General features: G+C 35.4%; 2 protein-coding genes across 9 annotated transcripts in view; one reads left to right on the forward strand and one right to left on the reverse strand.

Annotated features, from left to right (window-relative positions):
• Positions 1-547: 547 nt before the first annotated feature.
• On the forward strand, positions 548-11,812 carry LOC119767978. 2 transcript variants are annotated; one of them, XM_038258119.1, is made up of 5 exons: positions 548-567; positions 2,431-3,002; positions 3,058-3,393; positions 11,219-11,352; positions 11,413-11,812. In XM_038258119.1, the coding sequence occupies exons 2-5, from the start codon at positions 2,469-2,471 to the stop codon at positions 11,672-11,674; spliced, it is 1,266 nt and encodes a 421-aa protein (XP_038114047.1). In that variant the 5' UTR covers positions 548-567; positions 2,431-2,468; the 3' UTR covers positions 11,675-11,812. The 2 variants fall into 2 exon arrangements, with proteins under 2 accessions (XP_038114047.1, XP_038114046.1); XM_038258118.1 differs by lacking the exon at positions 548-567 and having other exon boundaries at positions 2,316-3,002.
• Positions 11,813-11,863: 51 nt separating this feature from the next.
• LOC6033655 (apoptosis-resistant E3 ubiquitin protein ligase 1) overlaps positions 11,864-15,149 on the reverse strand; it is a 99,830-nt gene continuing 96,544 nt past the window's right edge. For all 7 annotated transcript variants that reach the window (XM_038258101.1, XM_038258100.1, XM_001844029.2 and 4 more), the window contains one exon: positions 11,864-13,521. In XM_038258101.1, coding sequence (XP_038114029.1) covers positions 13,419-13,521 — 103 coding nt within the window. In that variant the 3' untranslated portion in view covers positions 11,864-13,418. The remainder of the gene's footprint in view (positions 13,522-15,149) is intronic.

A 15,149-nucleotide genomic window follows, 5' to 3' on the forward strand; every position in this document is an offset into this window, starting at 1 on the left:
ATACCCCTATATCGCCAAAAAATGCATGAGGACAGATTTCATGCAGATTCTGATATACTTTCATGCCACCATGTATCACAATCATGCGACCGCCGGTTGGGTGTAGCGAACAATAATTTTTTGTATGAATGAATTATAATTCAGAGACTTATATTATAAAAATACATCTTGATGTATCTTGATAAAAATGTTTTAATTTTAAAAATATTGTTTGTATAGTTCATGTCGTTTTATCGAAAAGAGAATCTACATTTTATTTCGTTTTTTTTTTCAAACTAATTGAATTTATTGCAAATAGTTGTAGCTAAATAATTTGTTTTCACACAGATTTAAGGACATAAAACATACATTAAACGTTGTTTAAGTTAAACATCATAATTTAGTTAAACAGAATTGTAGGATACGAATCCATTAACCTAGTTTTACGTGTATTTAAGTTTGCAGATTTTTGCAGATATTTGAAAAACAAATTTGCAGATAACTCAAAATTTCATCTGGCATCCCTGATTGCTGCGCTCACTGTGTATGTTAATGTTCAGTGAGTTATGGTACTTTGATGGGTGAATGGTTTGTATTTTGATTCCTGCCCATATAGATAGATGTTGGAGATTGAAGTGTGTCCATGTAAAAGGCACTTTGAGAAAAAATATCAAAATTGAAATCAAATCATAAAAAATATATACTTGTAATTTGTTGGTTTATTGGATACGACAACTTGTTAGTTTACACATATTGAATAATAAATATGATAAGCCAACTACGATCGAACAAACACCAGCATATCTAATCTGCACAGCCTGCTTGATGTTAGAGATCTCAACACAGTGAGGGTGGTGACGGCTAAGCAATTAATGAGTGGAAGTTGCAAATTAGCATGCACACACGCGAGATGTTCGATGTTGTGCGGTAGAATATTAGAATGAGTGTAGAAAGGAGTAGAAAAAGCTGTAGAAGCCAAATGGTTTGGAAAACCCCGGGCCGGGTATGACCGAGAGTGACTTTCACTAAAATGTTGTGGTTTAAAATCACAAAAATTTTAAAACTCTAAAAACTCTAAAAACTCTAAAAACTCTAAAAACTCTAAAAACTCTAAAAAATCTAAAAACTCTAAAAACTCTAAAAACTCTAAAAACTCTAAAAACTCTAAAAACTCTAAAAACTCTAAAAACTCTAAAAACTCTAAAAACTATAAAAACTATAAAAACTATAAAACTCTAAAAACTCTAAAAACTCTAAAAACTCTAAAAACTCTAAAAACTCTAAAAACTCTAAAAACTCTAAAAACTCTAAAAACTCTAAAAACTCTAAAAACTCTAAAATATCTAAAAACTCTAAAAACTCTAAAAACACTAAAACTCTAAAAAATCTAAAAAATCTAAAAAATCTAAAAAATCTAAAAAATCTAAAAAATCTAAAAAATCTAAAAAATCTAAAAAATCTAAAAAATCTAAAAAATCTAAAAATCTAAAAAATCTAAAAATCTAAAAATCTAAAAATCTAAAAATCAAAAAATCAAAAAATCTAAAAATCTAAAAATCTAAAAAATCTAAAAAATCTAAAAAATCTAAAAAATCTAAAAAATCTAAAAAATCTAAAAAATCTAAAAAATCTAAAAAATCTAAAAAATCTAAAAAATCTAAAAAATCTAAAAAATCTAAAAAATCTAAAAAATCTAAAAAATCTGAAAAATCTAAAAAATCTAAAAAATCTAAAACATCTAAAAAATCTAAAACATCTAAAAAATCTAAAAAATCTAAAAAATCTAAAAAATCTAAAAAATCTAAAAAATCTAAAAAATCTAAAAAATCTAAAAAATTTAAAAAATCTAAAAAATCTAAAAAATCTAAAAAATCTAAAAAATCTAAAAAATCTAAAAAATCTAAAAAATCTAAAAAATCTAAAAAATCTAAAAAATCTAAAAAATCTAAAAAATCTAAAAAATCTAAAAATCTAAAAATCTAAAAATCTAAAAAATCTAAAAATCTAAAAATCTAAAAATCTAAAAATATAAAAATCTAAAAATCTAAAAATCTAAAAATCTCAAAAATCTAAAAATCTAAAAAATCTAAAAAATCTAAAAAATCTAAAAAATCTAAAAAAGCTAAGAAATCTAAAAAATCTAAAAAATCTAAAAAATCTAAAAAATCTAAAAAATCTAAAAAATCTAAAAAATCTAAAAAATCTAAAAAATCTAAAAAATCTAAAAAATCTAAAAAATCTAAAAAATCTAAAAACTCTAAAAACTCTAAAAACTCTAAAAACTTTAAAAAACTATAAAGACTCTAACAACTCTAAAAACTCTAAAAACTCTTAAAACTCTAAAAACTCTAAAAACTCAAAAAAAAACTCACAAAACTCACATAACTCATAAAACTTGAAAAACTCGAAAAACTCTTAAAAGGCAATATCGATCCAAGCAATCATTTGCAGCCGAAAACCCGTCACTTTTGCACGAAAACCAACTAACGATGGACAAGCCGAAGAAGATTAACCGATCAAACAGCGACCATGCAGCACTGGTGAACCGCGGTTCCAAGGGTTCCGCCGCTCGCAATCCTGCCGAGAAGCCACCAGGTGCCCTGGCCACCACCAAGTCGGCCATCAATCTTTCGAAACCGGTGACCGTCGTCAAGTCGTCGTCACGCAGCAAATTCCCGGTGAAAAAGTTGTTTGCGGAAGTTCCGCCAAAGACGACCGCGGCCGCAGCCGAATCGGCACTTCCGTCGGAGGTCACTCCGAGGAAGCAGTTCTTCCCCGCGATGGAAAAGTCCCGCACGATGATCGAGATGGGTTCGCCGGCGAAGGTCAAGCCGGAACAGGGGGAGTGGGCGTCAACTACGGCTCTGGCCGGTTCCGGAAGTGGGTGCGAGGGTGGGATGAGGAGTTCCAACACGAGCAAGTTGGTTTACGAGACGGCGTTCCGGATGTTGCTCAAGTGCTGGCGCGACAAGAAGAAGCAGATAAGTCGACTTAACGCGCAGCTTAGCCACAAGGACAATACTGTAAGGTTGAGTTGAGTGAGTTTAGGACCAAAATCAACAACGTTTCTCCCTCTAGTCCATCAAATACCGGAACCAGTTGCACACGATTCAATCCCTGTACCAAAACGAGTGCAAGAACCATGAAGCGGCCCGAAACGACTTGCGATCGACGAAGAAGAAGCTGGAAACACTCAAAACCAATCTCCTAGAGGAGAAAACGTCCCACCTGTCGAAAGTGTCCGAGCTGGAAGCGTCCGTGATCCAGCGGGACAAGCTGCAGGAGCAGTTGACCAAGATTGAAGGGGACTTGGCCAAGGCCATCATCAACTGGCACAGCTTCGAGTACCGGTCCAAAGAGTACGAGGAACGGTGTGACCTGCTGGAGAGTGAGAAGAAGGAGCTGTTGAAACAGGTTAGTTAGTATGATGGCGGCAGGAACGCTGGCGCGACTTGAATTGGCCGTTATTAGTCACGTGGTGATGGTGACTATTTGGCGGGACAATGCGTAATTGTGGCGCAGTTTTGTTACATGCTACATGATGTAGTTCACAAAGACGTCAATACGATGTCAGGCGACTTTTGCTATGATTCGGATGAATTTATTGGAGAATGACTCAACATGACAAATTTTAAATATTTAGCAATATTTTTGGGTGCTTCTTAAGGCTTGCTTCTTTTGGTTTAGTACACATTACCATCCCGATTTTGGCAACAATTTATTCAACTTTTCCCGATTTTTGCAACACTCATGTAAGTTTGGTAATATTGGTCTCGTAACACCTTCATAACCTCAATTAATTAGTAATTGATGTAAATAAATATACAGTAGTTGTTCGGTAACTGGGCGTTGTTTAACTGGGCTGCTTTTTATCTGGGCGCTCGATAACTGGGCCGTTAAAAAGCAGACAAACGTCAAAAAACCAAAATGACCGAGGGGTTAATGGATGAAAAAATCATATTCAATAATTTCATAATTTCAAGTTACAATCAAAAAAGATTAAAAGTAAGCATTGTAAATAAATTAGAGTAACTTTTATTTTTATATTTCTGGAGTTTTTTTTTAAAGGTCCAATAAACCAAATTTCCAGTTTTTGCTTTTTGGGTGTTTTTGAAACCACCTTGAGTCAGGGGTATTAAAAAACACCCAAAAAGCAAAAACTGAAAATTTGGTTTATTGGACTTTTTAAAAAAATACTCCAGATTTCATCTGGAAAATATTATCCATCGGTGGTTCCCTCTTTATTTTCCGTTCAGCACAGTTAACGAGCAACATTCGGTGACTGGGTTACGTTCTCAGCGCAGTTACCGAACAACTACTGCATTTTATCATTATTAAAATAATAAAGTCGAAAAATCATCTATTTCGTTCATTACATGATTTACAAACTTTTCTTTAGAGCAAATCCGACATTGTCAAGAATAATGATGTTTATTAATGGTTCTCACATAGATATTAGAAGTTTTTTTTTCTAAAAATACATTTTCATAGATTTCCCGATTTTTGCAACATAATAATCACGTCATGTTGCAAAAAATGTAATGGCTCTGTAATTCTAAACAGATATCTATGTTTTATTTGAATGGACAACTGTCCATATGAAGGAGAAGAAAAGATTTATGGAGGACCCCTTAATTTGACAACAATATTCTGATAAATATTAAAAAAAGTCTGGACCTGTCACGATACTTTTTGAAAAAAAGTTTCTGTTGTTCGTTTGAAACCTTTGGCTATAATTTCGATAATTTCAGCTGTAATAGGGTGACAAGAAAGATTGAAGATATCGGAAAATCTCAAGGCTCGATTTTTAGTTATTGTATCAATTTTAAGCCAAATCGGCTAAGGTGGTGGTCGCTATTGAGCTACTTATTTTTGCCTAATGTATCGATTTGGGGGTATCTCTTATGTCGTTTTTTTTTTATTTTCACCCTAATGTTTCACGTAAACTTGTGCCATTGCTTTAAAAAAGATTTTTGCCTTCCTCACCTTACTGAGGAAAGGCTATAAAATCACTCGAAAAACGAAATTCTTAATTTGACCTCCTAGACCCACCTTCATGTATACTTATCGACTCAGAATCACATTCTTAGCAAATGTCTGTGTGTGTGGTGGGATGTTGATCAAAAAAAAATTATACTGAATTATCTCGGCACTGGCTGAACCGATTTGGACCGTATTGGTCTCATTCGATCCGTCTTGGGGTCCCATAAGTCGCTATTGAAAATTATAAAGTTTTGTAAAGTACTTCAAAAGTTATGCTAAAAAAACGATTCTAACAAAAGTCCGGAAGATTGTAAAAAGGGTGGTTTTTGTAAGAAACCTTGTCATGTTATACATTTTTAGAAAGGTATTCAAAAGACCTTTCCAACGAGTTCAAAAGTTTGAAGATTTGATAACACTATCAAAAGTTATGCACACTTAAGTGTTATTTATGCATTTTTTAGAGGCCGGATCTCATATATTTCGATGAAAACGTTGTCCGGATCTATTATACGACCTGTCGATGGATAGGTGATCAAAAGACCTTTCCAACGAGTTCAAAAGATTGAAGATCTGACGACCCTATCAAAAGTTATAAGCACTTAAGTGTTATTTATGAACTTTTTAGAGACCGGATCTCATATATTTCGATGAAAACGTTGTCCGGATCTATCATGCAACCTGTCGATGGATAGTTAACGAGTTCGATAGATTGCAGATCTGACAACCCTATCAAAAGTTATAAGCACATAAGTGCCCTGAAGTATGGAGATCTGACTAAGGGACCATCGAAATTGAAAAGAGGTCGGTTGGTCAGTGCATCTGCATTCCCTTTTTTATTTGATGTCGCTAAATATATCAAAGATTATATTTTTTATTATTCTGAGAACACTTTTCTGTTATTGGGCTCTGTTATTATAACAACTAATCCGACTATCTAAAAAAAAAAAAAAAAATGAAACTTGGGTTGCAAATTTATAATTGTACTTGTAAAAATTGTACTAGAATTCCAAAACAAAAAAAATCATATCTTATAATAAACTTGGGCCGTTGCAAATATTTTGAACTCATTATTTTGCGGAAAAATCTAAAACCCATCAAAGCAACCCAAGCTATCAATGTCACCCCGGTTTACCGTGTGTGTGTGTGTGTGTGTGTGTGTGTGTGCAACCAACCAAACGGGACCACGCGGTCGCTTCTTACAAATTGAGTTGTTTCCATGTATTTTTAGCTCTCATTCTATACATGCAAATAACTCGCATAGGCATTTGGTAGGTGTTAGCTCTGCCGAGCTTCGGTGACCCATTTCTACGCTGGCTAGCCGAGCGCGAGGTACTTCAGCTTTGTCGACAAGCCCCGCCCTGAAGAACGTTTGGACCAATCAGATTCAAACGTTATTTAGAACTTCCGAACCCTTGTCAAATGGACAAGGACCCAGCGCGTATATAGTTGATGGTGGTAATAGTATTCCTAATTCCAGTCATAGCTCACCAAGTCGCGATGACCTAGTGGTTAGCATTTTTTCTTACCAATCCAAAGGACGGGGGATCGAACCCCGACTCGAGCGACTTTGATTTTTCGTTCATGTTCAGAGTTTCAAGATTTATATTTCCTATACTTTCTCGTTGGGAGCAGATGGGAATCAAACCCAGGACCATTCGCTTACAAAGCGAAAACCGTAACCAGTCAGCCACGGCCGCTCCATGTCACCCCGGTTTACCGTACCCCTAAAGTCAAACAAGAACCGCTCTGCTATTGAATATGCAAAACATTGCATTCCATCGCCAGGTCGATATCCTTTCCCGCCAAAAGGGCTGCTCGTAAAGTGATGACTCACGCGAATGGAATTTCACTTTTTCGATGTGTATCCTTTTCCCGTTGATGTCCTGGCACGGGTGCGTTTGAGTGCCTCCCACTCGCACTTGGCATGCTTTCGTAACACTTTTCCTACATCCTGAAAACAAACTTGTTCGGCAGTGTTTGTGCCATAGTTGACATCATCCTCGGCTCCGATTGGCCAACGAACGGGTGGCGCGGCATTTTCCGGCCCAGGTGATGAAACGCACACTACTCTATTCATTCATGAAATTTCTTTCTCTCGGAGAGGAAAAGTGTGTTCTCTCCCGGGAAACGAAGGAAAGGATGAAAAGTCATCCTGCGTTTGAATTCCAAGAATTGGCCGATCGGTGCCGGTGCTGACTAAGACTGTTGGGACACATTTGTGGTGTGGTGTGATTAAGGAGCATCGGTGATTGTGAATTTGCAGTCCGTGCTTGAGCCGCAAACATGATTCACTCTTTTTTTTATGTGTCCTTTTGGTGGGCTAGAACGAAACATTGTTTTGCACATCTGTGGGAGAAGTTCGCGAGGCTCATGTGGGTGTTTGATGCTGGTGGTGAGTAATGCTGCGCGACTTGCGTTGTAGAATATTTGATTATAATGTAAATTTTATCCCTCTTGAAAGATTCTTTCAGTCAGAATAAAACATTTAAAATGTTTGATTACAGCAGCATTATGACCAACCAAAGTCTAGTGCAAGTCTTGTTTCATGATAAAATCTCAGACTGCTTTCGTTTTTCCAATGTAGTAGCTTTGAAGTTTGTAACATTTACTAGCAAATTCAATATTACCACATCACAAGCTCCTGGAATACGTTGCAGTTGCTTGGTTTTTCCGTATAATTTAGATATCGCTTTTGGGAAAATAAAATTAACAGTTATGCAGTTATCGAGAGTTGACTTCTCTGAAATTGCATTTGCGTAAAGTGACTATCAATCATTATTTTAGTGAAATGTGGGTGTAAAATTATCAACTTTATTGAAGAATTTTATCATGTTTGGTATTTTACTGCCGATGAACATTATAATAAATATTTCCATCGTGAAACTACTTTCTTTTCCTGCCATTTTCGAAAAACGAAAGGATTTCTTTTTGTTTCTGTTTTACTGTTATTTGCAGGGAAAAGTAGAACTTTAAACATTTATTGACAGATATTACTTGAGTGTTTTGAAAGTAAGTTGGAAATAAAAAAAATATCGTTTTATACCTTTTTTAAATCAATTCAAGAATGTTTTGGATCGCCAGTTCAGGAGCTGTTAGCTATACCAAGAGTGGCAATTAATTTGATTGATTGCGGCTCGTACCTTCTTGTTGATTTCTTAACATTTCCACATAGTTGTACTCAATCGTCTCCCCTAGCCGGAGTCATAAACGACTTTGATCGACCGCACAAAATGGTTTCGGTTTTCCCGCCCATGTAAATTTTGGTTTTTTCGTACAACCTTTATTTTATTACGATATATTATGAAGAGGCATTTATCGAGGCGTATGTATCAGATTCTATGCAAGGGTTCCCAGAACTGTCCGCCCTTTTATGCTCAACCGGCTGCCTGTTTTGCTTGTTCGATGGATGCATTCCTGGAATTTTTCGGTTCGGTTCGACCTTGCCAAAATCTATACCTATAACTTTGCCTTAAGCTGCTCCAACCTTCCCCGAATTGCAGTTGCTCGCAAAATTTTTAAACTTTTTTCCCCCTTTTATTTCCTGGTAAGAAATCGGCCTGCAAAAAGGGGAAGTGAGGATAAATGATGAAATTATCGATTTTCCCAACTGCTGGGGTTCGGCATTGAACTTGACCGAGGTGAGTGCAGTCAGTGCCTGTGTGGTGGCGCTTTCTCTTCGTCCCGTTTTTCTCTCTATCCATTTCCGCCCGGAAGTGCAGCAGCTGCTCCGGGGGTTGGTTCGTTTGGATATCGTGATAATTTATGCATGTCAGTCGACTGTGAGGTGAGAGATAATGGTTGCATTCATTCATCGTGGCAGTCGGGACGGGAAGAAGCACACTTACACCATCACACACATACATGGGAATACACTTTTGCATGCATGGGCTGTCTGTCTATCATGCGACGCGAGTGGGAGGGAAAATCATGAATGAATGTAAAATGCACCAAGATGAATTCTGGTGAAATGTGATTTGTGACCCCGTTGAGAAAACAAAATTTCTATTGATTTTCGGTGGTTTGGAATTTCCCACATTGTTTGCGCGTGTGGGCGGTTAACCACGAGTTGAAAGGCATTATTAAAATCCGCGCAATAATGGTTATTTCCGATAGTTGGTGAACATTTGGAAACTATAGCACCCAAGTAAAAAACAGAAACAGTTGCTTTTCTCCATACATTTTGAAGATTTTTCCCATACATAATTCAAGGGCTTAATGGGATGGGTTTCCGTGGTCAGGATGAGCTCAAATTAGGAATTTGGCCTAGTGATGGGCCAATCTTCGATTTCGGGGGATAGCTCCGAGGAAGCCCGGAGTGTCCACGTGATCTAGATTGCAAAATTTCGTGGAAATTGCATTGAGCTGAGCAATCACGCATTGTGATTGCACAGTTAGTAATATCTTGTCTGAATAAATGTTAATTAATTGAAAAAGTCAAAATTGGATTTTCCACAATTTTGAGTGGATTTGGAGCATAACTGTTTCCTGCAAGTTGTTTTAAATGGAAAAGGGTAATTTTTGGTTTAGGCGAAAATTGGGGTGGTTCACGGTTAGGGTGTTTCAGAGAATCCTTCTTTTCATAAATAATGTGGGATTTATTTCTCTCCAAAAAAGGCGAGTCCAAACCAGATGCAAACAAAATTTATTGTGCAAAATTTTGAGATACTTTATCCAAAGATGTCCTTTTGCATCTTATGGTTTTCCATACAAGTCTCCGTAAATTTGGGGGCTGGTCATACAATATTCTGTATCTTGAGGAGGGATTTTCTGATCGATTTGGTTCGGCACAGTTAAAGGTTTTTATTGGTTATATAAAAAGGCATACCAAAACATTTTATTTTTTATCTAACTTTTTGTCTCTTAAAATTGATTTTCCAAATTATGATTTTCTTGTTTGTGATTTTTTTTTAGTGTACTAAAATTTGAGCCAAAGTGCAAAACCTGTTTAAGGAGATGTTGATAGAAAAAACAAGTTAAAATATATTACGAATTGGGGAATTTTCCAATCTATTTCTCGGATTAGCATTCAAAAAGCCGTAAGAGCCATTGGTAAACAAAGTCCTTTTTGCATCGGTATTCGACCTACTTACCAATATCCAATATCGAAAATACTTGATCATCTACACGTCCTTCAAGTGCCCCAAACTAAAAATAAATTAAATTTTGTTTAATTTTGGAGAAAAACGAAAATAGTGTTAGAGGTCACGGTGGCTCTTCCGGCTTTTTGAAAACTCACCTGAGAATTTAATAAAAATATTTTTTGCAATTCCGTCGTGAAACTACTTACTTTTCCTGTCATTCTTGAACGACGAAATAGCCTTCTTTTTTGTACCAAAAATAACAGAATCGAATAGCAACACTTTTTAAAATAAATGCTAAAAAGTTCTACTTTTCAGCACTCAAATGGGTGCTGAAAAGTTGAACTTTTTTTAACACTTGTTGCCCCAAAGTGGTCAAAAAAGTTGGAATTGCATTTTCACCGGCTCATACAACCCTTGGAATAAAAAGTTGGAAATGACTTTTTTATTATAACTTTAGGTAGACGCATCTGTTTTGGATCTACCTTGTTGGAGGTGATTCTTGATATTCTTCCGGATCGAATGCAACTAGAATCATCCAAATCGGTTGAGTTTTCGCCGAGATATAGCCGGTTAAAGTTGCATTTCCAACTTTTTTGACCCCTACAAGTGTTAATAATTTATTGTTCCGTTTTTTGATATTTTCTAAAAAACACCATCTTGGTGTCTTTTTTAGTTCCGTAAATCATTTAATCATTTAAAGTTATTTAAAAAAATAATTTGATATAAATTTACAAATAAAATATATTTTTTTTTTCAAATTCAACTCATATTAACAGTAACAGTAAATTTTAGAAAGGAGGAATTCTATTTTTTTTTAAAAAAGGTCCTATAAGCTATTGTCTTTGATATGTTTATTGGTACCATTTAAAAAAATGAAATCTAGAATTGTTGTTTTACGTGGACAGTCCAGACTGGACTCGGATAACATTAGGCATTCTTGGAATAATTTCATCTCAGATAATCGAATTTTTATTTCTTCGTTGTCGTTCGTTCGTTGTAAAACTACTTGTTTTTCCTGTCATTCTTGAACTACGAAACGGCCTACTTTATTCTAGTAAATATAACTGAAACGAAAGTTATGCATTTGGATACAAGGGCTGAAAAGTTTAACTATTTAGCATTTGCCCTACCAACAACGTGGTTAATTTAAATTAATTCATATAACTTTTTTTCAGATTGATCAACTTGAGGAAAACTTCAAAAATTTCGAGCGAGACTATGAGAACTCCTTGCAGGTTCAAACCAACAGCAATAAGGTGTACGAAGTTCGACTGGAACACCATCAAAAGCTGCTGGAAGATGCTAAAAAGTCAGTTTCTATAAAATCCGGTTTAAATATGCGTTTTTAGACCGTTTTATTTTTTAACAGTCAACTGGAGCTACGCGAATCGGACTGCGAGCTGCTGAAGGAGTGGAACGTCCGGCTAGCGGAGGAACTGGCCGCGGTCAAGAGCAGCTACCACGCGACCTACGGCTATCGAGTGCGGCAGTTTTTCACCAATTTGCCCCGCAAGCCTGGATTTTACGTGCAATACGCGCTGTATCTGTTTGTGCAGGGCGTTCCGGTGCCTCGGAGTCGCGGGAAGCGGGTTCTCCGACATGGTCAGGCCGTGCGACGGATGATTGCTTGATTTGAGAGTGGTTTGAGATTTGGTTTATTTGATATTTTTAGTTTTTATCGATTTTTTGATGATGATGCTCGGCATTGAGGTATGTGATATTTTTTAGTGATCTAGATGATATGAAATAAATATTATAATAAACCTTAATTTTTATCTGCTCATTTAACGGACTTGTGATATACCAGGAATGACTTCAAATTTATTACTGAGGAATAATAAATGGGTTTGTTTATTTGGTTGTATTTTCATCTTTAGTATTTCAAATAGCTGTACGTTTGAATCGCTCATGGAATAATACTCATTGGTTTCAGCAGACTAAATCGGGTTCAGGAAACTGTTTTTGTAGCTAACTTACCTAGCAAATTTTCAATGATAACATTTCTAAACAAGGAAATCGAACGCGTTTCGTTTCTAACTTAGTAGGCGGCTTGCCTGCAAAACTGAAACACTGGAAGCTTTTTTCTCCTCTCTTTTTCGCAATGTCTGAAAGCTTTCGACCAAACGAACAAACGCTACAATTTTATCGCGCATGCATAGTAGGCGAGGGGGAGCTTTTGCCTATCCCAACTCAACTAGCGACACCTTTGTTCTCAACGCTTGCTGCGATCGAGGTTTAACTCTTGGAACATAAACTTTTGATGGCTTTTTTTGTAGCTTGCTTGAATTATCACAGAATCAGAGTTATATTTTTGTGTGTTTTGTTTCGGATTCTATTTGTTAGTAATTATTACAAGTTTGTTGTTATTCTTTTTGGAATGAATTGTTAGGGCTCTTTGCTCAACCGTTTTCTCTCGTTTTGTAGATTGAAATTCAAAGATAAAATAAAATGGACAGTATATATTCCGTATATGTAGAATACTAAGCTTTCTAACGCTTTGTAACATTCGGTTCAATTATGGCTTCCCGCGATGGCTGATACGTTTCGAGTGAGTTTTTTTTTCGATGAGTCAATAACGGTTGATTCTACTAAACGCGCTGCACTGCTCCTAATCGGCTACGAATCACATGTTTGTATTATTTTTCATTGCTACTAGTATAACTTACATGCTGCTTTTTGTTAAATTTACTTCTACACAATTCAACACACATTGCTGTACTTGTTTTTATCAAAGTTGTTACTTTTTATTAAATTGGTAATTTCTAAACATCCCTACAATTTCATTTTGTTAAGGCGCATTTTTCAAATTTGAATGAGATCTCGCTTTCTTCTGTTCATTTGGCACTATTTTAAACAATTACGCGCGCGCTGGGAGGGATTTGGGGGGAAAACTGCTGGCATCACAACTTTACTACGAGATAATTCACTACACGATTTATGTCATTTTTGGCACAACATTTTCAAAAACCGATGACGGTTTTGTGCCTCCTCGTCAAAAACTAATGAGGGTTGTGTGTGTTTGTGTGAAACTGCAGCTAGGCAAATCTATTTTTTTGTTCTTTTTTTCGAAGAAGGCTTTTATTAGGGTATGATGGATAAAACTTGGAAAATGTTGTCTAGTTACCTACTCTGGAGAGGGGGCAAATGCTACGGATGACAAATTAGTTTTCGGTTAGTAGATTTCTGTTCTTCCCTTTCAACTGGGAGAATTGTTGGACAAATGTTACGGAATTGACAAATATGTTTTCTCTTGTCTGCGTATGAAATAGTTTTGGTCTTTTCATGGTTTTTCAACAAATTTGCTTCAAAAGTTTGTGCTTTCTTGTGACAATTGGAACTCTTTCTTCAACAACAAAGATCATTGATGCGGCTTTTTTACACCATTCCGAAGCCCTCGGTGCCCTCGCTGGTGGCGAACACGAGTGCTCGCTCAAACTGTTCGTAGCTCTCGTAGTCGGGCAGGCAGAGTTGGTTGAAGCTGAAAAAGGATTAAAGTAATGTTTTTTTTTTCAAATAACAACAAAAAAAAGAAAAGGAATGGACAATCATGGGAACTATTTAAAAACAATGAGAATTTTTCAGTTAAGGTTAAACTTTAAGCGGCTTTATCTTGAAAACGGTGCACTTAATAAAAAAAATCTGTTAAATTCATTTCAATTGCAAATTTTATTTTACATTAAAACATTTTTGACCAAGATTTTTTTACAAAAAAAAAACAATCTAATCTTTTTGTCTATTTTTTCCTATGGCTCATAAGTTTCGTTTGTTTTTGTTCTCTAAAACACATCAAAAAATTTAAAAAATCTGAACATACGCGTTTAGGGAAATAGTTTTGTTTTTGCAAAAACAATTCCATAAGCCTATTTTTTATGAACAGTCCTCATCAATGCACAGTCAAAAATTAAGTGGAAAATGGATTTTCCGAAAAATGGTGACGTTTTGGAGCTTTGGTGTCTTGAGAAGAGTTGTTGCAAATAGAAAGGGGTAACTTTTGGTTTGGTTGAAAATTAGAGTGGTTTACGATTAGGGTGATTTTGAGAATCTAACTTTACAGGAATATTTTTGGTTATTTTTTGTCTTCTAGAAAGTTGTAGGGCTTGCCAATTTCAGCAACTTTGTCGAAGACGCCATAATTTTATCTCGTAATCTACGCCTTCTACGACCAAATTTATAGAAAGCATCTGAGCAAACCTTCAAAAATCAGTTTTTTGAACGTGGCAATTCAGGGTTAAGTTTTAAAGAAAAGTGATATTCGGAGCACTTTTTGAGCTCTAAAAAAACATTTTTATTTTTTGACATGTCAATTTGGACTTAAGAGTCAAAAGTTACAGCCATTTTAAGGTAAAAAAGATGCAAATTTAAAACTTTAATGTCTCGAAAATTCGCAAGCCAAATTTTTAGAACCAGGTTGCATTTGAAAGAGGAGATCTAGCACTATAAACGCTGAAAAAATCTAAGGGGTGTTTTTCTTTTTTAAACTCGAGGCATCTTCATTTGAAAAAGTCTAACTTTTAAGGGAAAAACCATATGGGACCACCCTAACGAAATTTGAAAATTGTTCAAATATATGTTTTTCCATGTAATTTTGCCCGCTGAATCTGAATCTTCCGTCAGAATTGAAACAAAGTATCGCAAAATCGATTTGGTCATATTTTGGGTTTCCATGCTAAATTATCATTTATACCTAAATTTAAAACAAGGAATTTAAAAAAAATCCAAAATGCAAAAGCTTTTGAAATTTCAGCTATATTGGTGTTTCAACAATAATTTGGTAAAAAAAAGTTTACAGAAGAAACGTAAGAAATTTTCTGCTCTGTCGAATAAAAATGGTAAAAATTGAATTGAAGAGTGAATTTTTCAGCCTGAATTTCAAAGAAATTTAGATTTTTACTGTTTTTTGCATAAAAGTTTTTTTTTCGATAGGTATACGTGAAGGTGGGTCTACGAGGTCGAATAAAGAAGTTCATTTTTCGAGTGAACGATCCTGCAAGTTTCATTAAGATCGAGAATCGTTCGGCTCAAAATCGTATTTTTATTGGTCGTTTTGGCGTGGAAAACGTCACGTGTAAAATTTCTCAGAAGTGAAAACTTACTGATAGTAAAAAA

This window comes from Culex quinquefasciatus, chromosome 2 (genome assembly GCF_015732765.1).
Source record: "Culex quinquefasciatus strain JHB chromosome 2, VPISU_Cqui_1.0_pri_paternal, whole genome shotgun sequence".
NCBI classification, from domain to species: domain Eukaryota; kingdom Metazoa; phylum Arthropoda; class Insecta; order Diptera; family Culicidae; genus Culex; species Culex quinquefasciatus.

Excerpts from the sequence above, each read along its gene's own strand:
- LOC119767978 (XM_038258119.1), top strand. The coding sequence starts at position 2,469 with ATGGACAAGCCGAAGAAGATTAACCGATCAAACAGCGACCATGCAGCA. Across the intron at positions 3,003-3,057 it reads TTAGCCACAAGGACAATACT|TCCATCAAATACCGGAACCA; the intron begins GTAAGGTTGAGT and ends TTCTCCCTCTAG. Across the intron at positions 3,394-11,218 it reads AGAAGGAGCTGTTGAAACAG|ATTGATCAACTTGAGGAAAA; the intron begins GTTAGTTAGTAT and ends ACTTTTTTTCAG.